Source organism: Callithrix jacchus, chromosome 5 (genome assembly GCF_049354715.1).
Source record: "Callithrix jacchus isolate 240 chromosome 5, calJac240_pri, whole genome shotgun sequence".
NCBI classification, from domain to species: domain Eukaryota; kingdom Metazoa; phylum Chordata; class Mammalia; order Primates; family Cebidae; genus Callithrix; species Callithrix jacchus.
In genome coordinates, this window is record NC_133506.1 from 135,793,159 (window position 1) to 135,820,543 (window position 27,385).

Consider the following 27,385-nt stretch of genomic DNA (forward strand, 5'->3'; position numbering starts at 1 on the left):
CACTTTATTCTCAACAAATTGATTTTAAAGTTCACCTAGAAGACTGAATGCACAAGAATATCCAAGACAATTTTGAAAAGGAAAGGCATGTTTAAGAATAGCAGGTCCTCAAAGAGAACTGAAAGGAAATTTACTTTGGAATTTAGCTACTGCAAACTATATTAATGCACAGGTTGCTTTTTTTTTTTTTTTTTTTTTTTTTTTTTGAGACAGAGTATCACTTTGTCACCCAGGCTGGAGTGCAGTAGCCTCTGCCTCCCAGATTCTAGCGATTCTCCTGCCTCAGCCTCCCAGGTAGCTGGGATTACAGGTACAAACTACCACGCCTGGCTAATGTTTTTTTTTTTTTGAGACAGGGTCTTGCTCTGTTTCCAGGTGCCAGGCTGGAGTGCAGTGGCACAATCTCGGCTCACTGCAACCTCCACCTCCCAAGTTCAAGCAATTCTCCTGCCTCAGCCTCCCAAGTAGCTGGGACTACAGGCACGTGCCACCACACCCAGCTAATTTTTGTATTTTTTAGTAGAGACGGGGTTTCACCATGTTGGCCAGGATGGTCTCGATCTCCTGACCTTGTGATCCGCCCACCTCGGCCTCCCAAAGTGCCAAGATTACAGGCATGAGCCACCGTACCCGGCCTATTTTTGTATTTTTAGTAGAGACAAGGTTTCACCATATTGGCCAGGCTGGTCTCGAACTCCTGACCTCAGGTGATCTGCCTGCCTTGGCTAACCAAAGTGCTAGAATTACAGGCATGAATCACTGCACCATTTTTTTTTTTTGGAGTCAGAGTCTCAGGCTGGAGTGCAGTGGTGTGATCTCATCTCACTGCAACGTCTGCCTCCCAGGTTCAAGCGATCCTCACCCCTCAGCCTCCTGAGTAGCTGGGATTACAGGTATGTGCCAATACCCCCCGGTTAATTTTTGTATTTTGAGTAGAGATAGGATTTCACCATGTTGGCCAGGCTGGTCTTGAACTCTTGGCCTCAAGTGACCACCCACCTCAGCCTCCCAAAGTGCTGGGATTACAGGTATGAGCCCCCACACCCAGCCAAAATGGTTTTGCAAGTTTAAGCACTATCCTTCAAGAACACCCGGCTCCAGGACGATATGCATGCGGCAGCCTTTTGATCTGTGATTCAGTTTTCTGTTTAGATCCAGCCACTGGAAAGGAGAGCTCTGTGCAGTGAGCAAGTGCTGCCCAGGTGCAGCTTCCTCAGTACATTGCGCCCACTTTATAAATCTATTTCCTGCAAGTTTCAATGAAGGAATCAGTTCCTTGGGCCTTGACCTCCTCTGAGAGCACAGACATAAATCTGTCACTTCATCTGGGGCGGGATGGAGGGTGCTGCCTCTTCCAGCCCCATCCTCTCTGGCCTGTGCTGCCATGGGGAAGTGTCAATACAGGGATGTCGGTGGAGCTCAGCCTGCCCTAGGTGCCCTGGTCTCATCCCGGGGCACTTGAGACTCCACCTACAGTTGCCAGCCTTTCAGTGGTAAGAAACCTACCCAGACAACCTGAAGCCTTCCCACCCGGCACTCCTTCAGTGTATCCTTAGACTACCGGGCAGATCTGCAAGACGTGGTGGGCAGTGGAACAGCTTGCTGCAGTTTGTGGACGTAGATTTCACATATTTCTGTGTCTTCCATGAGATTGTAAACTCTTTGCTGGCAAAGTCTGGGTCTCGATAGTTTAAAGGCATTTTCCCAGTCTTACCCAAAAATGTCAAGAGCTGGCCAGGCACTATGAGTCATGCCTCTAATCCCAGCACTTTGGGAGGCCAAGGTGGGTAGCTCACGAGGTTGGGAGTTCGGGACCAGCCTGGCCAACAGAGAGAGATCCTGTCTCTACTAAAAATACAAAATTAGCCGGGCGTGGTGGTACACACCTGTAATCCTGGCTACTCTTGAGGCTGAGGCAGTAGAATTGCTCGAACCTGGGAGGCTGAGGTTGCAGTGAGCTGAGATCAAGCCACTGCGCTCCAGCCTGGGCAATAAGAGCGAAACTCCATCTCCAAAAAAATAGCGGGAGGGGTGCCCAGAGTGGCTGTTCCCTGCCTCCTCCTGGGTCTCTGCATGGAGTCGAGATGCTGGGACAGCCAGCCGCTCTCTCTCTCCCCCGGCACGTGCAGTGGCAGCTCTGCAGACTGAGATGGAGAACTTGGCCCTGCATCTCTTCTACATGCAAAACATCGACCAGGACCTGCGTGATGACGTCTGTGTGATGAAGCAAGTGGTGAAGAAGGCCGAGGCGGAGAGGATGCGGGCAGAAATCGAGAAGAAAAAACAGGTATTCTGCAAACTCAACACACGTTTGATAATCTCCAGACCATTGAGCTTCAAAAGGGGCCCAGCTGTGCCACCCCTGTGAAGGCTCCCGGCCAGAGGGGGTGGCAGCCGGCCTAGGGGGTGTCGACTTGTATCAAGGGTTGGTGGAGGACTGGCCCTCAGCCATGGACACCTCCTGATGGTGCTGCGTCTCATCCTGTTTCCCAGGACCTGTATGTGGACCAGCTTACTGCTCGAGCCCAGCGGCTGGAGGAAGATGTCGCTGTGTTTGAGGCTCAGTACTTGGCCCAAGCTGAGGACACCCGGATTTTAAGGAAAGCAGTGAGTGAGGTACGAGCAATCCGACCGCTCTCATGGCTGATGCACCAGAGAGTGCCCGTGCACGGGGTGCAGGTGGGTCTATTAGACTGCACCTGCATGCCTGCTGGATGAGTGACTGCAGCCAACTGTCCCATCGAGCCAGCAAGCTCCATGAGGTCTTGCACACCTGCATGTTGCCTTCGGCATCTGTGAACATCTGGCCCACCCCAGGGCGGGGCCACAGTACATCTGACAGGGGGACAGCCTTGTTCCTATTCCTTCCCTGGCTAGCAGGTGGCGGAGGCCTCTCAGGGATTCAGGTACCTGAGTCTTTTCATGACTGCCAGGCCACCTTTCTGGGAGGACGCTTAGCAAGTTCCTTAGCCTACCGGGGCCTGTTCTAGGGAGCACTGAAGTCTTTCTAACAATTCTCAGCCCTGTGGGCAGCCAGCCTCTGGGGTAGCACCGGCATCTATGCACCATGCAGAGTAGGGAGTGGAGGTGACAAAGCGGGTAGAAGCTGCTCACTCTCGGCCCCAGATTCAGCTCTGTAGTGGCAGCAGCAGAAACCAAAGTTACTGCAACTTAAAAAAAAATGTGAGTCACCATCTGCATTTGTGGGTGTGGGAATGACATGGAGGAAACAATGAACTCTTTTTTTCTGAGATGGAGTCTTGCTCTATCGCCCAGGCTGGAGTGCAGTGGTGCAATCTCGGTTGCTCAGTGCAACCTCCACCTCCCAGGTTCAAGCAATTCTCCTGCCTCAGCCTCCTGAGTAGCTGGGATCACAGGGCACACCACCATGCCAGTCTAATTTTTGTATTTTTAGTAGAGACCGGGTTTCACCATGTTGGCCAGACCGGTCTCGAACTCCTGACCTCAGCTGATCCACCCACCTCAACCTCCCAAAGTGCTGGGATTACAGGCATCAGCCACCATGCCCAGCCAATGAACTTTTACTGGAAGCGAAGGAAGAGGGCTTGAAGCAGAGGATGAGCATGCTGGGCTCCCAGGGTAGAGGGAGGGCCTGGGCTGGGCGTTATGCAGCAATGTTCTCTCCAGCTGCAGATGCAATTCAAGTAGAGCACATCCCAATCAGAATCTCAGGAACAAACAATTCCTCAATTAACAAAGCAATTATGGAATTTTATCTGAAAAATAAATGAGGAGGGCTAGCCAAGAATGGTTTTAGAAGGGAAGATTCACACAGGGCAAGCAGACTGTCCCTGTCTGCTCAGGACTGAAGGGGCCCCAAGACGAGGGACTTTCCATGCTAACCCCAGGGGTTCCTGGACACAGCAGGATGGCAGGTCACCCTAGCACTGCCCCACCAAATATTAAAGCATACAGCAAAGCTCCGGCCAGGCCAGGTGGTACATACCTATAATCCCAGCACTTGGAGAGCCTGAGGCAGGAGGATGGCTTGAGCCCAGAAGTTCGAGACCAAACTGGGCAACATGGTGAGATCTTGTCTCTACAAAAAAAAAAAGAAAACATTAGTCCACCATGGTGGTGTGCACCTGTGCTCCCAGCTACTCAGGAGGCTGAGGCAGGAGGATCGCTTGAGCCCAGGAGGTCAAAGCTACAATGAACTGTGATTATCACACTCCAGCCTGGGCTATGGAGTGAGACCCTGTCTAAAATAAAATAAACAAAACAGTGAGTTCTAGAGGCTAAAATAATGTGTTTCAAAGATAGACAGGCAAGACGTTGAAGCCTCTGAGAGAGCCCCCAAACAAGCGGGAGTTTATATAAAAACGTAGTAGATTATAAATTAGCAGAGAGTAATGAATTATGCATCCAATGATGTCAGGACATTTGGTTAATCATTTGGGAAAAAATTAAATATTTTCCTCATACCAGACACTAAAATAAATTCCAGATGGAATCAAGTATTTAAATGGGGGGAAATGTGCCAGACGAAAACAAATGAAAATATTTATATAATCCTGGGCTGGTAGGCCTTTCAAAGCATAACACCGAAAGCAGGAAACTTACAGGAAAAAGACAAGGAGGGGCTGGGCACGGCGGCTCACACCTAGAATCCCAGCACTCTGGGAGGCCGAGGCAGGCAGATCACCTGAGGTCAGGAGTTCGAGACCAGCCTGGCCAACATGGCAAAACCCCATCTCTACTGAAAATACAAAAATTAGTCAGGCATGGTGGTGTGCACCTGTAATCCCAGATACTAAGGAGGCTGAGGCGGGAGAATTGCTTGAACCCAGGAGGCGGAGGTTGCAGTGAGCCGAGATCATACCACTGCACTCCAGCCTGGGCGACAGAGCCAGAATTAGTCTCAAAAAACAAAAAACAGAAAAAGATGAGGAGGGCAACCACGCTCTCAATAAAACCTTTATAGATTAAGGACACCACAAACCAAGTGAAGACAGGAGACAGGCAGGAGAAGACAACTCGCAGCCATTAGTAAATCCAGGGGTGCGAAGAGATGCTAATGGCTGAGGTGACATGCCGTACCTGCTTCCATATGCCAGAGATGGGTGGCCCACGCGGGCTGATGCTTCCTTTTGTATCTCCCACTCTCTCTTCGATGCCGCTCCCCCAGGGAAGGGGCCGCCCACAATTCATTCATTCCTCATTTCCAGCACCCAGAACAGTGCGAGGGGCCACAGAAGGCCCCCCCCACCATTCATCAAGTGAAGTCACAAGTAACCAAAGGACAGGGAGCCCCCGACCAAGTTGGCAAAGATAAAGGAGAGATGAAGGCTGGGTGTGGTGGCTCACGCCTGTAATCCTAGCACTTTGAGAGGCCGAGGTGGGTGGATCACCTGAGGTCAGGAGTTCAAGACCAGCCTGGTCATCATTGTGAAACCCTATCTTTAAAAAAGAAAGGAAGGAGATGAGCCCACCCCTCTGTCAACCGTGAATATACAGATTGGTCTTGATTATCAAAGTCTTTATCCAGGGTCCAGGGTGACGCAGTCAAATGCAGCCATTCCTCCCTGACCCTAACCCTAACCCCCACCCTGTCACTGCTTAGACTCCATTCCAAGGAACCTAGTAAAGACATACGCACATAACATTTTTGTATGTTAAAAACAGTAGAGCCAGGCTTGGTGGAGTGCACCTGCAGTCCCAGTGACTCCGGAGGCTGAAGCAGGAAGATCACTTGTGCCCTGAAGGTCAGGGCTGCCATGAGCTGTGATTGCTCCACTGCACTCCAGCCTGGGCGACAGAGTGAAACCCCATCTCCAAGTAAATAAATACAACAAATAGAGACTCACTGGGGAGATGATGCTCGTCACTGGCTTCTGTGTAATAGGAAACAAAGACCCCGGCTGGGTGCAGTGGCTCTCGCCTGGAATCCCAACACTTTGGGAGGCCATTGTAGGCGGATCACGATGTCAAGAAACCAAGACCATCCTGGCCAATATGGTGAAACCCTGTCTCCACTAAAAATACAAAAATTAGCTAGGCCTGGTGGCATGCACCTGTAAAGCTACTCAGGAGGCTGAGGCAGGAGAATCGCTTGAACCTGTGAGGCAGAGGTTGCAATGAGCTGAGATCAGACTGGTGACAGAGATAAGAAAGAAAGAAAGAGAAAAAGAAGGAAGGAAGGAAGGAGGGAGGGAGGGAAAAACGAAGGAAGGAGGGAGAGGGGGAGGGAGGGAGGGAGGGAAGGAAAAAAGGAAGGAGGGAGGGAAGGAAAAAAGGAGGGAGGGAGGGAAGGAAAAAAGGAAGGAGGGAGGAGGGAAGGCAGGAGGGAGGGAGGGAGGGAAGGAAAAAAGAAAGGAAGGAGGGAGGAAAGGAAGGAAAAAAGGAAGGAGGGAGGGAAGGAAAAAAGAAAGAAGGACGGAGGGAGGGAAGGAAGGAGGGAGGGAGGGAAGAAAAAAGAAGGAAGGAAGGAGGGAGGGAGGGAAGGAAAAAAGGAAGGAAGGAGGGAGGGAGGGAAGGAAAAAAGGAAGGAAGGAGGGAGGGAGGGAAGAAAACAAAGAAAGGAAGGAGGGAGGGAGGGAAGGAAAAAAGGAAGGAAGGAGGGAGGGAAGGAAATAAGGAAGGAAGGAGGGAGGGAGGGAAGGAAACAAGGAAGGAAGGAGGGAGGGAAGGAAAAGGAAGGAAGGAAGGAAGGATGGAGGAAAGGAAAAAAAGAAGGAAGGAAGGAGAGAGGGAGGGAAGAAAAAAAAGGAAGGAAGGGAGGGAAGGAGGAAGGAAAGAAAGAAGAAAGAAAGAAAAAAAGGAGGGAAGGAGGGAGAAACCCCAGCAAGAGGGCATTAGCGAAACCAGTGCTGATATTCCTGGCATCAGAATACCACACCACCAAAAACGGCACTACTGATATGGAAACCTGTCACAATGTTAATTTCTTACTTTCATTTTTTAGAGACAAAATCTCACTCTGTCACCCAGGCTGGAGTGCAGTGGCGCCATCCTGGCTCACTGTAGCCTCAAACTTCTGGGCCCAAGCAATCCTCCCATCTCAGCCTCTCAAGTAGGCAGGACTACAGGCACATGCCACTACACCCTGCTAAATTGTTTTAAATTCTTTTTGTAGAGACAGGGTCCCTTTTGGGGACCAGACTGATTGGGAACTCCTGGCCTCAAGCAGTCCCCCCACCTCGGCCGCCCAAAATGCTAGGATTTCAGGCATGAGCCACTGCCCCTGGCATAATACATGAACTTTTAATAGAGTTGGATGTGGTGGCTTATGCCCGTAATCCCAACACTCTGGGAGACTGAGGCAGGTGGATCACGAGGTCAGGAGTTTGAGACCAGCCTGGCCAAGATGGTGAAACCCCATCTCTACTAAAAATACAAAAATTAGCCAGGTGTGGTGGCGGGCACCTGTCCTCCCAGACACTCAAGAGACTGAGACATCGCTTGGACAAGGAGGTGGAAACTGCAGTGAGCCAAGATCACGCCATTGCACTCCAGCCTGGGTGACGAGACTCAAACTCTGTCTTAAAAAAATTTTTTTTTAATAGGAGCTTACAAAACAGTGTAAAATGTGACTTCATACACATACACATAGGAAATTGCAAACAGTTCTCTGTAACTGGTAGGATTGTTAGCATTTTCATTTTCCTTTTGTTTATTTGCACATTCTATTGGCATAGGGTGAATACCTGCCTTTTTGAAAAGCTGGGAACTCAGTGCAGCAGGTGACAGAAGCCAACAGCCATCGGTATGTTTTAACCTGCATCTCAGTCAACCAGGCCGTGGCTGGCAGCCTCGGGGGCACCTTGGGGAAGCCCCGCACAGGCTCAGTGTCAGGTGCATCCTGGCTGGGTTTGGGACCCCACTTGCCACCCGGGCCAGCTCCCATGGCCCAGTGACACAGAGCAGCCTCCTTAGTGAATAACTTAAACCTGAACAAAACTGTGACCCAGCACGACTGGCCATTTAGCCAAATGAAAGGGAATCAGTGCATCAAAGAAACACCTGCACCCCCATGGCCAGGCTGGTCTGACTCCCGACCTCAGGTGATCCACCTGCCTCAGCCTCCCAGAGTGCTAGGATTACAGGCGGGAGCCACTGCACCTGGCCTAGTTAACAGTAATTTATCGCACACTTTCAGATCGCTAGAATAGAGGATTTTGAATGTTCCCAACTTAAAGAAATAACAAATGCCGGAGGTGATTGATATGCTGATTGCCCTGATTCAAGCATTATACGTTGTACATGTGTCGAAATATCACTCTGTACCCCAGAGATACAGTTATAACCTGTCAGCTAAAATGAAAGGAAAAACAGAGGAAAGGGAAGTCAGTCCTGGATATATACAATGTCCCTTCGTAGGCTGCCCGATACTCCTAAGTAAGCATCTGTGAGAGGGAAAAAAGGCCCCTCATGTTGGTATCCTTAACTCACAGCATTTTAGGTTATGTCATCACGAATCAATGCTTCAGAAACCCTCACAGCCCAGCGCAGTGTCTCCAGGGCAGCGGCCTCTGTCATGCCAGGCGCTGGCCTCGGCTCCCTGTGATGTTCCAGCGCACTGTGGCTTCCATCACTGTCCACCAAGCTTGTCTGGGTGTTGTGGCGCACAGGTACTCCTGGGCCTTGGTGTTCCCCAGGATGCCCCAATTGGCTGGCTCGGGCCGCCAGCTTGCTAAAGTCACCATGCTTGCATTAGGGATGACTCATCAAGAATCCCAAACACCAATCAAAACAAGACCACGATCCAGGCCGTGCTGGGCATGGCAGCATCAACTCACTTGACCCGGCAGCCCCAGAGAGTAGGTGCCCCTGCAGTACCCATGTCACAGCTGGGGACACTGAGGCACAGTTGGTGAGATTCAGCCCGGGCAGCCATACCCCGAGCACAAACAAGCTCCTCTTGCCCTTGGAGTGAATTCCTGAACCACCCACCTCATTTTCAAGCCCCTGCCCTACACGGGCCCAGACCCTTACGGCAGTTGGCCCCTCACCGCCCTTGCCCACTGCCCCCCACAATTTCCAGCCTCTGCTCAGCTTCCTGACCTGCCTCCTCAGTCCCAATCTAGGCAGCCCTGCTACTCCCGACTAGACCAGAGCATCCAGCCCTGGTCATTCTCAAGACAAACACCTCCTTCCATCGTGGGCTCCCTATGGGAAGTAGTGTTGGGCCCATTCTGTGGGACCTCAGCCAGAATCAATGACACCACCCGCCCCACGTGGTGTCTGGGCTATAGCAGGTGTTTCACGGATGCTGGCCAGGATCCCCCTCCTCCTCTCCCACTCTTCCCTCCTTAATCGTCCCCCTCCTCCCTCCTCCCTCCTCCTCCTCCTTTCCCTCCTCCTCCTCATTCCCAAGCACTGAGTGCCACAGGCCCTGAGCAAAGGCTGAAAGCGGGTGCGGGTTTTCTTAAAAGCTACATTGGGGCCATGTCGACCCCTCTACAGATGCATGATAAAGGAAAGCACCAGCAATACAAGGAGAAGAGGCAGATGCAAGACATGTTGGGCTCTGGGGTTCTTGGGCTTTGCTGGCAGATGAAATGAGACAGCTGTCCCTGCCCATCCCCTGTTGGCTGCAGGCCTGCACGGAGATCGATGCCATCGGCATGGAGAAGAGGCGCATCCTACAGCAGTGGGGCACCAGCCTGGTGGGCATGAAGCACCGTGACGAGGCGCACAGGGCGGTGCTGGAGGCGCTCAGGTACTGCCGGGCCACGGGCGGGGAGGACCTGCAGGAACCCGGGGGTCTGCAGCAGGCCCACCCCATGCCCCCTCTCTCTGGGTCCCCCAGATCTCTGGGACAGAGGGTACACCTGGAGCCCTGGCCCAGGCTTCCGTTTGGAAAGCTTTTCCATAAGATTTCGGTAATTCTTAAATCCTTTCAAACACGACTGGCACTGGGAGGAGCGAGGCTTTTCTGCTCAGGTTTCCTGGTGGGATTAAGTAGAAATACAGAGTGCAGGGTAAAGAGAAAGGTACCTTTGGGAGGTAAAGGCATCCCTTTGAATTGCAGTATCACCATCTGAGTGCAGAAACCCCATCCCTTCCTGACTGTTCTGCCCGAGGGCTGCCTTCCAACCAAAATCCTGTTTTTAATCTCCAAAGGAAGGGGAGGGAGAGGCCTCCTCCGGGCATCCCATCACTTCTGGAGGTAGGTGTGTGGCTTGGGGTGAGGTGTTGGGGACACACGTGCTGCCTTCATTCCTAAAACCACCAGGGTGACCATGTCTCGGGACCCAGAGAGCAAAAGCCGGGCGCTGCGGTGGTGCGTGGCTCACCTCCTGAGCTTTTGATTTGCCTCCACCTTTTGTAGGCTCCACCCCTTGTGCCCAGCAAGTGCTCAAGAAAGGCTCGCTGGACAAGGGAACGAGGGACTGGCTGGCCCCTGCCAGCTCCACAGCCAGGCAGCCAGCTTGGCGGTCATCACGCAGTTAGGAGATGCTTTTCCTTTTGGGTCCTGTGATTAAAGAAATGAAACAAAACTGTTTTGTTTTATAAAGTTTTCAGACCAAGACATTTTCAAATGAATGATGTTGGATTAAAAATACTCACAGCTGGGCATGGTGACTCACGCCTATAATCCCAGCACTTTGGGAGGCCGAGGCAGGCGGATCACCAGGTCAAGAGATCAAGACCATCCTGGCCAACTTGGTGAAACCCCGTCTCTACTAAAATGCAAAAAAAAAAAAAAAAAATAGCCAAGCATGGTGGCACATACCTGTAGTCCCAGCTACTTGGGAGGCTGAGGCAGGAGAATCAACTGAACCCAGGAGACAGAGGTTGCAGTGAGCCAAGATCATACCACTGCACTCTAGCCTAGCGACAGAGCAAGACTCTCTAAAAAAAAAAAAAATCATTTCCTTAACTTCCTGAGTCATTGTGGCTTGATACAGGTGATGATGTTTGGCTGAAGATTGGTTCCCCTGTAAAGATGCAGGTAGAGGAACCAGAGTCAGCTGTGGGGGGGCAAGGCAACCGGGATTGCCTGCACACCTGGACAAGAGAGGGCTTGGCCGTCTGCCCACGTGGGTGGCTTTTTCCTCCTGGCCCAATGCTAGGACTTAATACCTGACCTTTTAATTACACAAGTCAGCTGCCTCAGACCTTGAGGAAAGTCTAGGCCGAGGTTCTCTCTGAGGGCCCAGCGCCTGGCCCAGCTCCCCGAGGCTCGTGGCCTGTGAACCCTGAAGGGGGAGGTGCCCCCTCTGCTATGTTTCAGGGAACGGTCCAGCTGTCCCCTGTCTCCCAGATCATCCAGTGTCCTCTCTGCAAACCATCCTCCTTGCCCTCAGAGATGTGGCTTCCTTGGGTTACGAACACTGTAAAAATCGCATTGAATCAGGTCTCCTTCTCCCCAGCCCTGCAGTCACTAGCGCCCCCTCCCATGACAGGCAAGGCTCTTGGTTGGCTGGGATTCCCTCCCGAACTTCCCTGCAGCTGCAAGAAAGCTCATGTGTCCATCGGTAGTCCTCCTTTCCTCCTTCGCTCTGGGGAGCGCCCCACACGTGCTGTTCTGTGCCTCCTTCCTCTTCCCAAGTCAAAACACCAACACTGCTCACTCCTGCCTTTCCACCACCTGGTGTTCCACTGGGGTACTTCTAGGGGGAGCTTCCTGACCAAGGCACCTGGGTGTCCGAGTTCCTTTTTTATTGCGACACTGCTGTAGATACGTAGGGAATGCTCTGCTCAACAGGTTGCTGTAGAATTTGTTTTGTCTTAGCCGTCAAGCCTGCAATTTCTGGGTCTAGCGGGTATTGCTAAGTAGGATTGTGACAGTCACACCCCCAGCAGCAGTGTTTCAAAGTCCCCTGACAGCTCAGCATGTTGTCACACTAGGATTGTGCCAATCTGATCGATGAAAAAAACAGATATCTCGTTTTATAAAATGTGCATGCACAGAATGTTGAGTGAGTATTTTAGCGAAATATGTACACAGACAAACACTTCACGGTGAGTGAGAGAGCCTCCGACTCCACCTGCAGCTCGGGGCACCAAGGCCCTGGGAGGAGTGAGGCCCATCTTTTATTTATTTTTTTTGCAATGGAGTCTCACTCTGTCCCCCAAGCTGGAGTGCCATCTCGGCTCACTCTCCCTCCCAGGTTTAAGCAATTCTCCTGCCTCAGCCTCCCTAGTAGCTGGGATTACACCACCACACCTGGCTAATTTTTGTATTTTCAGTAGAGATGGGGTCTCACCATGTTAGCCAGGCTGGTCTTCAACTCCTGACCTCAGATGACCCACCCACCTTGGCCTCCCAAAGTGCTGGGATTACAGGTGACAGCCACGGTGCCCAGCCAGTGTTTTAAAAGTGCAGGCCTTGGGAGGCCAAGGCGGGTGGATCACGAGGTCAAGAGATCAAGACCATCCTGGTCAACATGGTGAAACCCCGTCTCTACTAAAATTACAAAAAATTAGCTGGGCATGGTGGCGCGTGCCTGTAATCCCAGCTACTCAGGAGGCTGAGGCAGGAGAATTGCCTGAACCCAGGAGGCGGAGGTTGCAGTGAGCCGAGATCGCGCCATTGCACTCCAGCCTGGGTAACAAGAGCGAAACTCTGTCTCAAAAAAAAAAAAAAGTGCAGGCCATGTAGGACAGTGTGAGAAGTGTAAACTGTAATTGCAAAGATTTGCTGTTTGCACCCAGATAGATTTGAAGAAGCAACTTGGAGACAGGTTTAACAGGTCAGGGCCATCGTTACAGAAAGAGATTATGACGTTGCTTAGGACTTCCAGGCTAGGGGTGCAGACTGAACTACACCTCAGATACTGACTGAGATGTTCGGAGGTGTAGAGTGTCTTAGAAAATGGTACGCCCTGGCTGCTGGTTGGGACGGTGGACACTAAGCCAGTACCCTGGTGGCCATCTGGGCATCTGCGGAGCCTTCACCCTGTCAGACCCCCGTGGGGCAGGACCCCCGGCTCAGAAGCTAGGTTTGACATCACACATGCTTGTCCTGGAGCTAGTTTACATGAATCAAGCTTCCCAGAGCCTGACATGTACATGAGAATAACAGCCCATTCATGGGTGTGACGAAATAAGAACATGGAAGAACAAAATGCTCCACGCTCGGACTAGCCAATTCTAATCTATCGGGGAGGACCCAGGAGCAGATGCCACAAGCCACTCTCAGGGACTGGCTGGAGGACGGGGTGCCTGGGCCCTGGCCCTGCCTGCTTCCTCCTTCTCCCCGGAGTGCATGGCCAGCCTGTCCGCACGGGAGGGAGGTGTCCCCCAGCAGCCCTCGCCCTGGCCTTGCTGCCTTTTCCATTCAATGCCCCACCCCTCCTCCTTCCTGACATCCTGGCTTTTTTTCAGATAAGTTCATACCTTTAGATTCCAGCCAAACCTCACCCTTTCTCTTATGCCTTTGTGTCTCTTCACCTATGTCGAGTCTACAACCGAACGCTTTGAAGACAGTCAGACTTCCCTGTCCTTGGTGGGGAGGGACGGTAACCGTAATCTTGCCCCCGCGTCTCATACACATAAGCTGCAAGCTTAGCTCAGATGCTGTGCCTGTCTTGCTGCTTTTTCTTGCTGTCTTCCCTGTTTTTGCAGGAGCTTTGCACACTGTCATAAAAGTTCAGGGGAAACATGAAACATATGACTCTGTTTTCTGTTTAAATCAACCCAAGAACGCTGAAGGGCTGGTGCTAATCTCCCAGACTTCCTTTTCCCTCAATCCTGATGATAGCAGAGACGACTCCTCAAAGGCTCTTCCCCTTGGCATGGAGTGTTGTTGGAGCCTGCCCTAGGGAGGGAGGACAAGTTGGGGCCCCAGACACTGTGAATGAAGGATCAGAGCCAGGCAGCAGCCAGAGCATTCAGTTTCCTAGGTGACAGGCCCCAGGCTGAGCTTGGTCTGGTGTGGCCCCTCAAAGAGGACACTGTCCTTCCAGCCGACGGAGGAGGAAGAAGTGGAGGGCAGTGTGGGATGGGCTGGGTGTGGGTTTTGCCACAGTGTCCCCAGCAGGCCTCCTTTTGGCCTGGGGTCTGGCAGGTAGGGCCTGGTCACCACCAGTGCCCTATATACCTAAGGACACTGGTGACCCAGTAGACCTGAGGCCACAGACCAAAGACAGAGTAACACCCCATTACAAATATGCCCCATGACCGGGTACAGTGGCTCATGCCTGTAATCCCAGTGCTTTGGGAGACTGAGGCAAGAGGATCCCTTTAGCCCAGGAGTTCAAGGCTAGCCTGGGCAGCATAGTAAGATCTTGTCTCTAATATATAAAAATTAGCCAGGTGTGGTGGCGTGTGCCTGTGGTCTCAGCTACTTGGGAGGCAGAAGCAGACCAATCACTTGAGTCCGCAACCAGAGTTCGAGACTGCAGTGAACCGTGATTGCACCACAGCACTCCAGCCTGGGCAACAGAGCAAGACCCTGTCTCTACTGTATATATATATACACACACACACACACATATATATATACACACACATACACACACACACACTTATATATATATATATATATACTTTTTTTTTAATTAGCTGGGCATGGTGGTGTGCATCTGTGGTCCCAGCTACTTGGGGGGCTGGTGGGGGACTGCTTGAGCCCAGGAGGTCGAGGCTGCAGTGAGGTGAGATGGTGCCGCTGCACTCCAGCCTGGGCAACAGAGCCAGAACCTGTCTCAAAAACAAAACAAAGAGTGTCCCCAGACACAAGGCTGTGGGTCACACCTGTCAGGACTGCTGTGGTGGCTCATGGTGTCCTGTCCCTCCTTCCCACCGGGGAATGACCGTGGCTATGGGCACATCCCCCGTCCATCTGGGCCTGCCTGTGGGAGCTGGACACTGCCCTCCCCAGCAGCCGGAAGTCCTGAAGGAGCCATATTTGACCCTCGAGACCAGACAGGCCCCGCCACGGCAGCCCACAGAATCCTTACAACGTCACAGCCAACCTGGGTCACAAGGCTAGGTGAATAACCACGGTGAGCCCACAGTCAGCCTGCACATCACAGATGCAGGGAAATGGGTCACTTTCACTTTCAGAAAACAAAGTCTGCACCACACTGTACCTGGGGGCAGATAACCTAATTAGACTTCACACACCCCTGGGACCTGGAGCCGAAAATGCAGGTTCCCCTGCATCCTCTTACCTGCCTTTGTCCTATTTTCTGGCAGGAAATACAGAGGGCAGACAGGTCTTGGCCCACAGCCAGCCACAGCCCTTTACCCCAAGATGTGAATGAGTCAGCCCCACGGCCTAGCAGTCTCCTCCCAGGCCCTCAGCTGTGGCCACAGCAGCCAGGCAGGCTAACCTGAGGACAGGAGCCATGGGCAGCATCCTGGGCGAGGATGAGGCCTTGACCACAGGCTGCTGGACATCTCCTGTGTCCCCCTTCATCCTCAAAGGCACGGGGCCCAACGCGGGGGCCCTCTTCTAGATTCTACCAGTTCTTTTTGTTTCGTTTATAGACAGTCCCTGACTTAATGATTCTTGGACTTTTCCATGGTACTAAAGCAACAAGCAAGCAGCAGAAACTGGGCTCTGGGTCCCACACAACCTCCCTGCATTTCACTTTCCGCACAGTATTCAATACCTTGCCTGAGATGCCCGACACTATCATAAAACAGGCTTCGGAGAGATGGCTTCCCACCTGGAGGCTAACAGGCGTGCCCTGAGCTCGCCTGCGGGAGGCTGGGCTGAGCTGGGCGCCTGGCAGGCAAGCTACAGGAAGTGCATTTTGGCTTTTTTTTTTTTTCTTTTAAAGACGAAATTTCGATCTTATTGCCCAGGCTGGAGTGCAGTGGCATGATCTCAGCTTATGGCAACCTCCAACCTCCTGGGTTCAAGCAATTCTGTTGCCTTAGCCTCCAGAGTAGCTGGGATTACAGGCACGTGCCACCATACCCAACTAATTTTGTATTTTTAGTGGAGACGGGGTTTCTCCACGTTAGTCAGGCTAGTCTCAAACTCCCAACCTCAGGTGATCCGCCTGCCTCAGCCTCCCAAAGTGCTGGGATTACAGGCGTGAACCACTGTGCCCAGAAATTTTTTTTTTTTTTTTTGAGATGAAGTTGCACTCTTGTCACCCAGGCTGGAGTGCAGTGGCGCCATCTCAGCTCACTGCATCCTCCACCTCCTGAGTTCAAGCGATTCTCTTGCCTCAGCCTCCCAAGTATCTGGGATTACGGGCATGCATCACTACCATGCCTGGCTAATTTTGCACTTTTAATATAGATGGGGTTTCACTATTTTAGCCAGGCTGGTTTTGAACTCCTGACCTCAGGTGATCTACCTGCCGCGGCCTCAGAAAGTGCTTGGATTACAGGCGTGAGCCACTGTGCCCTGCCTGCATTTTGGACTTACGATATTTTCAACTTACAACAGGTTTGTCAGGCTGCACCCCCATCATAAGTCGAGGAGAACCTGTACTTTCTACCAATGCCTGCTAATCTAGGGAGTTTTCAAAATGCAATTTAAAAAAATGATTATCTAGAATACATGATTGCGTTACAGGAAATTTGAAAAACAGAGGAAAGGATTAAAAAATACCGTCTTTCTTCTTTTGTGACAGGGAGGCTCGTTAGCATGTCAGCATACTCCCCAGCACATGCTCCCAAGTGTTAGGAGTTCTGTCACACAGTTTGTAACTGTATCTTTTTAAATTAGACATCTTATTTGTATTGTCAAATTTAGACATTTATAAGACTGCTTCTTCCTAAAAAAAGAAAACGAGTAACTTATTTACTTGAAGTCAGGATGACTGGGGTGATTTATGCACAAAATTGCATACCTCCAGCCCTGGCAGCTGCTGTGCCGCCTTCTGTGCCTACAGCTCTGCCATTTCTAGAATGTCATATAAATGGAATCACGCAGTCTGTGGCTTTTCTTGTCTGGCTTGCGCTCGGCATAATGCTTTCGAGATCCACCCGTGGTGCAAGACGAGCGGTGTGTTCCTCTTTACTGTTGAATAGTATTCCCTCACACAGATATTTATCCACCCACCAACCAATGGACATTCAGGTTTTGCCACTGGAAGACCACGAGGAAAGCTGCTGTGCCTGTTCCGCACAGATCTTTGTATGGATGCACGTCTCTGTTTCTCCCGGGCAAATACAGGCGCATCCCATTTCAACATGCTTCTCTGTCACACTGCGCTGAAATTGCATTTTTCACAAATTGAAGTTTGATGGCAGCTCTGCGTGGACCAGTCCATCCGCCCCATTTTTCCAGCAGTGCGTGCTCACGTCGTGTCTCTGCACCACGTCCTGGTAGTTCTCATGGTATTTCACACTGTTTCTTTCTGTGACGGTGATCTGTGATCAGTGACCTTTGATGTTAACTATTGTAATTGTTTTTTCCACAAGCCACAAACTGCCCCCACGTAAGACTTAATCAATGCATGTCGTGTGTGTTCTGACTGCCCCACCGGCCGGCATTCTTCCATCTCCCTCCCTCTGCTCAGGCCTCCCTATTCTCTGACCAAATGCAACAATATTGAAGTTAGGTCTGCAATGGCCTGTGCGTGCTCCAGCGAAAGGAAGACTCTCATGCCTCTCACTTTATTTATTTATTTTTGAGACACTCTGTCACCCAGGCTGGAGTGCAGTGGCACAATCTCAGCTCACCGCAACCTCCTTCTCCTGGGTTCAAGTGATTCTCCTGCCTCAGCTTCCCAAGTAGCTGGGATTATAAGCACCTGCCATCATGCCCAGCTTATTTTTGTATTTTAGTAGAGATGGGGTTTCACCATGTTGGTCAGGCTGGTCTCAAACTCCTGACCTCAAATGATTCGCCCGCCCCGGCCTCCAAAAGTGCTGGAGTTACAGGTGTGAGCCACCATTCCCAGCCGCCTTTCACTTTAAATCAAAAGTTAGAAATGATTAAGCTTCGTGAGGAAGGCACGTGAAAAGCTGAGAAGCCCGAAGCTACGCCTCTTGCGCCAAGGATCAGCCAAGCTGTGAACGCAAAGGGAAAGTTTTTGAAGGAAATTTCAAGTGCTGCTCTAATGAACACACAAAGGGAAGTGAAGCAGCCTGACTGCCATATGGAGAAAGTTCCAGCGGTGTAGATAGAAGATGAAACCTTCAGGCCGGGCGCGGTGGCTCAAGCCTGTAATCCCAGCACTTTGGGAGGCCGAGGTGGGTGGATCACGAGGCCAAGAGATCAAGACCATCCTGGTCAACATGGTGAAACCCCGTCTCTACTAAAAATACAAAAAATTACCTGGGCACGGTGGCATGTGCCTGTAATCCCAGCTACTCAGGAGGCTGAGGCAGGAGAATTGCCTGAACCCAGGAGGCGGAGGTTGCGGTGAGCCGAGATGGCGCCATTGCACTCCAGCCTGGGTAACAAGAGCGAAACTCCCGTCTCAAAAAAAAAAAAGAAGATGAAACTTTCCACAGCACTCCCTCAAGCCAAAGCCTCATCCAAGGCCCTGACTCCCTTCCATTCTACAGAGGCTGAGAGAGGAAGAGACTACAGAAAAAAAGGCTGAAGCTAAGAGAGTTTGGTCCATGAGGCATAAGGAAAGAGGCCATCCCCATGACGTAAAAGTGCAAGGTGAGGCAGCAGGTGCGGGTGGAGAAGCTGCAGGCTCTGCAGAAGATCCCTCTAAGCTCACTGGGGAAGGTGGCCCCTCAGCAACAGATTTCCAGTGTAGCTGCAGCAGCCTTGTACTGGAAGAAGATGCCATCTAAGATTTTCTTTTTTAAATTTTTTTATCTAATTTTTTTTGACATGAAGTCTCGCTCTGTCACTCAGTGAGTCTCACTCAGGCTGGAGTGCAATGGCGTGATCTCCCCTCACTGTAACCTCCACTTCCCAGGCTCAAGCAATTCTCCTGCCTCAGCCTCCCAAATAGCTGAAATAACAGGCGCCCGCCACCACGCCCAACTAATTTTTTGTGTTTTTAGTACAGACAGGGTTTCACCATGTTGGCCGGACTGGTCTCGAACTCCTGGCCTCAAGCGATTCTCCTGCCTCTGCCTCCCCTAGTGCTGGGATTACAGGCATGAGCCACCGCTCCCAGCTAGATTTTCATAGCTAACAAGGAAAACTCAATGCTTCCCTTGAAGGCTTCAAAGCACAGGCTGACGCTCTTATTATGGGCTAACACAGCTGGTGATTTAAAGTTGAAGCCAATGCTCATTTGCCATTCTCAAAATCCTAGCGCCTTAACAGTTTTGCTAAATTTACTCTGCCTGTGGCTCTGGAAATGGAACAAGGCCGGGCGTGGTGTCTCACACCTGTAATCCCAGCACTTTGAGAGGCCGAAGCAGGCAGATCACCTGTGGTTGGGACTCTGCGACCAGCCTGACCAACATGGACCAGCCAGATCAACTATCTCTACTAGAAATACAAAATGAGTTGGGCATGGTGGCGCATGTCTGTAATCCCAGCTACTCAGGAGGCTGAGGCAGGAGAATCGCTTGAACCTGGGAGCAGAGGTTGCACTCCAGCCTGGGCAACAAGGGCAAAACTCCATCCCAAAAAAAAAAAAAAAAAAAGATTATTGCTTATTGAAAATGCACCTGGTGAGCATGGTAGCTCAAGTAATCCCAGCACTTTGGGAGGCCAAGGTGAGAGAATCGCTTGAGGTCAGGAGTTCTAGACCAGCCTGGGCAACATAGCAAGATCCTGTCTCTAAAACCAAAAAAGAAAAAAGAAAAGAAAGAAAATGTACCTGGTCACCGAAGGCTTTTGACGGAGCTGGAGCTGTACTAGGAGATGAATGTTGTTTTCACACCTGTAACACAGCCTTTATTCTGAAGCCTATGGATCGAGGAGAATTTCAACCTTCAAGTCTATTTCAGTAATACCTTCTGAAAGCTCTAGCTGTCATAGGTAGCAATTGCTCTGATGGATCTGGGCAAAGTAAATTGAAAACCTTCTGGAACAAAGTCACCATTCTAGATAACATTAAGGATATTTATGATTCATGGGAGGAGGTCACAATATTACTTTTTGTTGTTGTTGTTGTTGTTGTTTTTTGAGATGGAGTCTTGCTCTGTTGCCCAAGCTGGAGTGCAGTGGTGCGATCTTGGTTCACTGCGGCCTCTACCTCCCAGATTCCAGTAATTCTCTTGCCTCAGACTTCTGAGTAGCTGGGATTACAGGTGCCCATAACCACACCTGGCTAATTTTTTTGTATTTTTAGTAGAGACAGGGTTTCAACCCTGTTGGCCAGGCTGGTCTTGAACTCCTTACCTCAAGTGAGCCCCTCGCCTCGGCCTCCCAGAGTGAGGCCACTGTGCCCAGCCCAAAATATTACTTTTTTTTTTTTTGAGACACAGTTTCCCTCTTGTTGCTCAGGCTGGAGGGCAGTGGTGTGATCTCGGCTCACTGCAAACTCCACCTCCCAGGTTCAAGCGATTCTCCTGCCTCAGCCTCCTGAGTAGCTGGGACTACAGGAGCCCACCACTAGGCCCAGCTAATTTTTGTATTTTTAGTAGAGACAAGGTTTCACCGTGTTGTCCAGGATGGTCTCAAACTCCTAACCTCAGGTGATCTGCCCGCCTTGGCCTCCCAACCTGCTGGGATTACAGGTGGGAGCCACCACACCTGGCCCTTTGTACAGTGTCTTTTGAAGAGCAAACGTTTTAAATTTTTGTGAAGTCCAATGTATTAATTTTTTTCTTTCCTTGTTCATGCTTTTTATGTTTTTCTCTAAGAAATCTCTAAGGGTCACAACAATTTTCTCCCAAAGTTTTCCATGTCTTGCCTTTAGGCATCTGATCCATTTCAAGTTCACTTTTGTTTTGTCGTGAGTGGGTCCAGGTGCAGGTTTTGCGTGTCTCTCTAGTTACCCCAGAACCCCTTTTTGAAAAGACTGTCCTTTCCCTATTGAAATCCTATGACACCTTTGTCAAAGATCAACTGATCGTGTGTGTGTGTGTGTGTGTGTGTGTGTGTGTATCTGTCTGTCTGTTTCTGGACTCTTTATTCTGTTCTATTAATCTTTTTATCATTCTTTCACCAATCCAACATTATCTTGCTAACTAGAGCTTTATAGAAGAATCTTAAAATCAGATGGTCTGAGTCTTCGATGTTCTACAAAATTATTTTGGCTACTCTAGGCGCTTTAGCTCCCCATTTACATTTTAGAACTTGCTTGTCCGTTTCTGGGGAAGAAATGCCTTCTGAGATGTGACGGAAATGACAGTGAGTCCACAGATCAGTGTGAGGAGAACTGAGGCCTTAGTTATCAAATCTTCTGCTTCGTGGACATGGCAAACCTCTCCAGTCCCCTTTTGGTTTGGTTCAGTTTGGTTTCAGTTAGAGTCTTGCTCTATTACACTGGCTGGAGTGCAGCAGCACAGTCTCGGCTCTTGGCTCACTGCAACCTCCGCCTCCTGGGTTCAAGTGATTCTTATGCCTCAGTCTCCCAAGTAGCTTCGACCGCAGGCACATGCCACCATGCCCAGCTAATTTTTTTTTTTTTTTTTTTTTTTTTTTTAGTAGCGATGGGGTTTTGCCATGTTGGCCAGGCTTCCTTTCTCTATGGATAGCGTCTTATCCTGTGAATAAGTTTTTATTTGAATATTCAAGAAGTACTTTCTTCTTGGACTAGAATAATACCTTATATATTTATCTATCCCCAGTTTTTCAATTATCTTTCCCAAGCAACCTGTTACTGTTTCATAAATGTCTTTCCAGATAGATTTCGTGCATACATATGCATCATTCTCAGGTGCTTGTCTCTCCACTTAAAAATCGCCAGCGGCAGCTTAGTGTGTCCCACTCTGCACCTCGGTTTTTCTTGTGTCTTAGAGTTATTCCACGTCGGAACGCACGGAAGTCAGTTATTCCACGTGGGAACGCACGGAAGTCAGTTATTCCACGTCGGAAGGCACGGAAGTCAGTTATTCCACGTGGGAACGCACGGAAGTCAGTTATTCCACGTCGGAACGCACGGAAGTCAGTTATTCCACGTCGGAACGCACGGAAGTCAGTTATTCCACGTGGGAACGCACGGAAGTCAGTTATTCCACGTGGGAACGCACGGAAGTCAGTTATTCCACGTGGGAACGCACGGAAGTCAGTTATTCCACGTCGGAACGCACGGAAGTCAGTTATTCCACGTCGGAAGGCACGGAAGTCAGTTATTCCACGTCGGAACGCACGGAAGTCAGTTATTCCACGTCGGAACGCACGGAAGTCAGTTATTCCACGTCGGAACGCACGGAAGTCAGTTATTCCACGTCAGAACGCACGGAAGTCACCTTTGTTCCTTTCGGTTCTCTCCAAACTGTGTTCTAAGTGATGCCCATGCCGTAACTCAGTCATCCTCATCGGTCTGCAGTGAGGCCCTTTCCTGTCGGTTCTCTCCAGACTGTGTTCTAAGTGATGCCCATGCCGTAACTCAGTCATCCTCATCGGTCTGCAGTGAGGCCCTTTCCTGTCGGTTCTCTCCAGACTGTGTTCTAAGTGATGCCCATGCCGTAACTCAGTCATCCTCATCGGTCTGCAGTGAGGCCCTTTCCTGTCGGTTCTCTCCAGACTGTGTTCTAAGTGATGCCCATGCCGTAACTCAGTCATCCTCATCGGTCTGCAGTGAGGCCCTTTTCTGTCGGTTCTCTCCAGACTGTGTTCTAAGTGATGCCCATGCCGTAACTCAGTCATCCTCATCGGTCTGCAGTGAGGCCCTTTCCTGTCGGTTCTCTCCAGACTGTGTTCTAAGTGATGCCCATGCTGTAACTCAGTCATCCTCATCGGTCTGCAGTGAGGCATTTTCCTGTCGGTTCTCTCCAGACTGTGTTCTAAATGATACCCATGCTGTAACTCAGTCATCCTCATCGTTCTGCAGTGAGGCCCTTTTCTATCGGTTCTCTCCAGACTGTGTTCTAAGTGATGCCCATGCCGTAACTCAGTCATCCTCATCAGTCTGCAGTGAGGCCCTTTTCTGTCTGTTCTCTCCAGACTGTGTTCTAAGTGATACCCATGCTGTAACTCAGTCATCCTCATCAGTCTGCAGTGAGGCCCTTTCCTGGTTTTTGTCTGTTTCTGATCTCATCAGTGTATCCATAAATATCCACACACACTAAAAACAGATACTGGATGTCTGGGCATGCCTGTAATTCCTGCACTTTGGGAAGCTGAGGCTGGTGGATCACTTGAGGTCAGGAGTTTGAGACCACCCTGGCCAAGAGAGCAAAACCCTGTCTCTACTAAAAACACAGAAAAGAATTAGATGGGCGTGGTGGTGCATGCCTGTGGTCCTAGCTACTGGGGAGGCTGAGGCATGAGAATCACTTAAACCCAGGAGGCAGAGGTTGCAGTGAGCTGAGATTGTGCCACTGCACTCCAGCCTGGTTGACAGAGCCAGACTCTCAAAAAAGAAAAGATTGGCTAGATGGCTGGATGCAGTGGCTCACACCTATAATCCCAGTACTTTGGGAGGCCAAGGCGGGTGGATCACTTGAGGTCAGGAATGTGAGACCAGCCTGGCCAACATAGTGAAACCCCTTCACTACGAAAAATACAAAAATTAGCTGTGCATGGTGGCGCACACCTCAAATCCCAGCTACTTGGGTGACTGAGGCTGCAGTGAGCCAAGCTCTTGCCATTGCACTCAAGCCTGGGTGACAGAGTGAGACACTGTCTCAAAAAAAAAGAGAGGGAGAGAGAGAGGAAGCAATATTTAAAGTACAGCAGAACATCTCAAAATAAAACAAAAACATGCCTCACACACAAAAATTCAAATCCTCATGCTGAGGTAGGAGAATTGCTTGAACCCAGGAGGCAGAGGTTGCAGTGAGCCAAGATGGTGCTACTGCACTCCAGCAAATAGAGGATTTGAATCTGTATTTTAGGTCTGATTATCTGATATCTGTATTTTAGAGCTTGATGTTAATGACCGGTGTCTCATCTCGGCCTGCTGAGGGGAAGGACAATAGAATTTGAAGTGGGCCCACTGGTACTCCCCCGGCCAGGCGGTTTCCTGCAGACCTTGGGCTTGAATGTTAAATGTTCTAAGTCTCAGTGGCCACATCTGTAAAGCTGGAATATTTCCTTTCTAGGATTATTGTCATGATTAAAGAAAATGGGCAGATGAAAACCCCAGCCCAATGTCTGAGCCATGTGTGACTTTCCTTCCCACCCCCCGTAATCATAGTATCAAAGAGTTGTCAACTTGGACTTTTGATGAGTAATAGTTGTATTGATCTATTGGAAAATAATTGTCAAGATTTGGCTGTTGGGTACAAAAATACAGGGAGGGAGAAGGAATGAGGCCCAGTATTCGACAGCACGTCATAGTGGCTGCAGTTAACGGTAAGTCAGTGTATTTTTGAATAGCTAAAGGAGAAGATTTGAACTGTTCTCAACACAAAGAAGGGTAATGTTTGACGTGATAGTTGCCCATTTCCCCAGATTGAAGCATGCTGAATGGTTGTATCAAAATATCACATGTACCTCTCAAATATGTGCCAATCTTAAACATTTTAAATAGAAAAAATTTTTAAAGACTTGGCTACTATTAAAAGAGTCAGTTTCCTGCTGGATACAGTGGCTCATGCCTGTAAACCCAGCACTTTGCTAGGCCAACGCAGGCCCGAGCTCAGGAGCTGGAGACCAGCCTGGTCACCATGGTGAAACCCCGTCTCTACTAAAAATACAAAAAATTAGCTGGGCATGGTGGCGCATGCCTGTAATCCCAGCTACTCGGGAGGCTAAGGTAGGAGAATTGCCTGAACCCAGGAGGTGGAGGTTGTGGTGAGCCAGGATCGCACCATTGCACTCTAGCCTGGGTAACGAGAGCAAACTCCGTCTCAAAAAAAAAAAAAAAAAAAAAAATTAGCCAGGTAGGGTGGCCCAGCTACTCCGGAGGCTGAGGCATGAGAATTGCTTGAACCCAGGAGGCAGAGATTGCAGTAATCTCTGATGGCACCACTGCACTCCAGTCTGGGTTACAGAGTGAGACTGTCTCAAAAAAAAAAAAGAGTTGGCTTCCTAATTAATTTCTCTGTGCATCGAGTTCTACTTGGTGAGCTTCCTCGTGTGGGACACAGCTCTGTACATCAGTTCTCTGATGCCTCACATGTAACTGGCTCTGTCCCCTGCATTTCTGCAGAGAATGCCAGCATCAAGCCAAGTCCATCGACTGTGAGATTGAGGGCTATAAGAAATCAATCATGAAGGAGGAAGAAAAGAACGAGAAGCTGGCGAGCATCCTGAACCGGACAGAGACGGAAGCCAGCCTCCTGCAGAAGCTTATCACCCAGTGCCTGACCAAGCAGGTGGCCCTGCAGAGTGAGTTCAACACCTACAGGCTGGCCCTGCAGGACACAGAGGATACCCTCAGCCAGAATCAGCTGGTGAGTCCGGGCCCGCCCCGCAGGTCACGCCTGGCCCGCAGCACTGCCTCTTCAGGGACACCCACTCTGTGGCTCCTTCTCCCCAGGAACAAATGATCCTCACTGACAAGCTGAAGGCCATCCGCCAAGCCAGCCAGGATGAGCTGGAGCTCAGGAGGAAGATGGACGCCGCCATCCGGGAGAAGCTGCAGGAACACATGACCTCCAACAAGATCACCAAATACTTCAACCAGCTCATCCTGAAGCTTCAGAAGGAGAAGACCAATATGGTAGGTCCCCGCCCAAGGGAGGGGCTGCGCCAAGCCCCCTCCAGCCTGGGCATGTGAGGGCAAAGGCATCCTGGGGGCGGAGGGGGCAGAGTCAATGTGAGCAGAGGGCCCTCGTGTGTCCCCTCCTTTCCATGGTGTTCTGGTTGTAACAGTGATACATTTTTACCGCTGGTGTGGTAGCTCATGCTTGTAATCCCAGCATTTTGGGAGGCCAAGCAGGTTGATTACCTGAGGTCAGGAGTTTGAGACTATCCTGGCCAACATGTATTTTGTGTTCTCTACTAAAAATACAAAAAATTAGCTGGGTGTGGTGGCACATGCCTGTAATCCCAGCTACTCAGGAGGCTGAGGCAGGAAAATCGCTTGAACCTAGGAGATGGAGGTTGCAGTGAGCCGAGATCACTCCATTGCACTTCAGCCTGGGTGACAGAGCGAGACTCTGTCTCAAAAAAATAAAAAAGAAAAGAAAAGAAAAAACCTAGAAATATAGAAAGTCATAGGAAGAAAATGAGACAGTTCCAGTGAGACAGCTCTAGGCCCACCATCCAGAGACAACTTTTCTTAATTTGGTAAATTTCCTTCTGGAAATTTTTAATACAGAAACACACTTGCACCCAACCAGAAACACACACAGTCATTCTCACACAGGCAAACACATTCGCACACATGAACATGCTTGCAATTACACATCCACCATGCACACACATGCAAACGTACACTCAGACTCCTACAAACACACACACACACCTTAAGCACATACCTTAAGCAACACTAGACTCACAACAAATCAGTTCTCAGGCCCATTTTCTTTCTATTATTTATTTATTTAATTTTTGCGTGATAGGGTCTCACTCTGTCGCCCAGGCTGGAGTGCTGTGGCTCGATCACAGCTCACTGCAATCTCAAAGCTCCTGGGTTCAAGTGGCCCTGCCACCTTGGCCTCCCAAAGGTGGCACTGAGCCACTGTGCCCAGCCCCCAGGCCCATCTGCATCCATTTGTAATTCCTTTTACTGAACTAGGACACAGAGAGAATGGGAGTCAGTGAATCTTTGCTACGTGTATAGTTTTGCATTTTGCTATCTTGACCATATTCAGCATAACATTTCCTCATGCCAACAAACACTCTTCTTCAAAAACCTAAATTTTCGTTCCACATAACATCTTATCCTACAAACGTACTTATTTTGTTTAATAAATCTCTTGTTAGGCACTTCAGGCTGTTTCTAGTTTTTGTTTTATCTTATTTTTTTTTAATTTTTTTATTTTTGAGACAGAGTTTCACTGCTGTCACCCAGGCTGGAGTGCAGTGGCATGATCTTGGCTCGCGGCAACCTCCGCCTCCCAGGTTCAAGTGATTCTCCTGCCTCAGCCTCCCAAGTAGATGGGATTACAGGCTCCCACCACCACACTGGCTAATTTTTCATATTTTTAATACAGACGAGGTTTCACCATGTTGGCCAGGCTGGTCTCGAACTCCTGACCTCAAGTGATCCACCCGCCTGAGCCTCCCAAAGTGCTGGGATTACAGGCATGAGCCACTGCCTGGCCAGCCATCCCTGAAGGCTGAGTTCCCTGGGGGGCCGTGGAGTGTGACTTTGACGTCCATGGCAGTGGACCCCCGATTGTGAGCTCACTCTTGCTTCCCCTGGGATGTTGCTTTATCCTTTATCACTGTGGTAGGGGGTGGAAGGGACTTGTGTCCTTAGAAAAACAATTCCTTACTTGATGGTTTTTTCCTTGCTTCAGGCAGGCCTCTTTGGAGGCTGCCACAGGCTGTGGCATGTCCAGGGCAATCCCAGCAGCGGGGCCTGCCCGTGGGTCCCCATTTGAATCACAGAGGAAGGTGACAGATTCCAGACTCCCAAGC

General features: G+C 50.2%; 1 protein-coding gene and 1 long non-coding RNA gene across 6 annotated transcripts in view; one reads left to right on the forward strand and one right to left on the reverse strand.

Moving 5' to 3' along the window:
* Window positions 1-27,385, forward strand: part of CCDC40 (coiled-coil domain 40 molecular ruler complex subunit) — a 65,764-nt gene that overhangs the window by 18,396 nt on the left and 19,983 nt on the right. For 3 of the 5 annotated variants that reach the window (XR_013536058.1, XM_035301972.3, XM_078374844.1), the window contains 5 exons: window positions 2,130-2,287; window positions 2,494-2,616; window positions 9,561-9,682; window positions 25,005-25,248; window positions 25,335-25,517. Coding sequence is in view for 3 of the 5 variants with exons in the window: in XM_035301972.3 (XP_035157863.2) it covers window positions 2,130-2,287; window positions 2,494-2,616; window positions 9,561-9,682; window positions 25,005-25,248; window positions 25,335-25,517 (830 nt within the window). In the remaining 2 variants the exon portion in view is untranslated. Of the gene's footprint in view, window positions 1-2,129; window positions 2,288-2,493; window positions 2,617-9,560; window positions 9,683-9,994; window positions 10,133-21,703; window positions 22,739-25,004; window positions 25,249-25,334; window positions 25,518-27,385 lie in introns of those variants that run through there. The other 2 variants (XR_013536059.1, XM_078374845.1) reach the window with 2 other exon arrangements.
* LOC144582728 (uncharacterized) lies at window positions 7,500-10,438 on the reverse strand. The gene is made up of 2 exons (XR_013536063.1): window positions 10,260-10,438; window positions 7,500-9,911 (listed from the first exon to the last, which is right to left on the reverse strand). It is a non-coding gene; the product is annotated as an uncharacterized LOC144582728 (long non-coding RNA).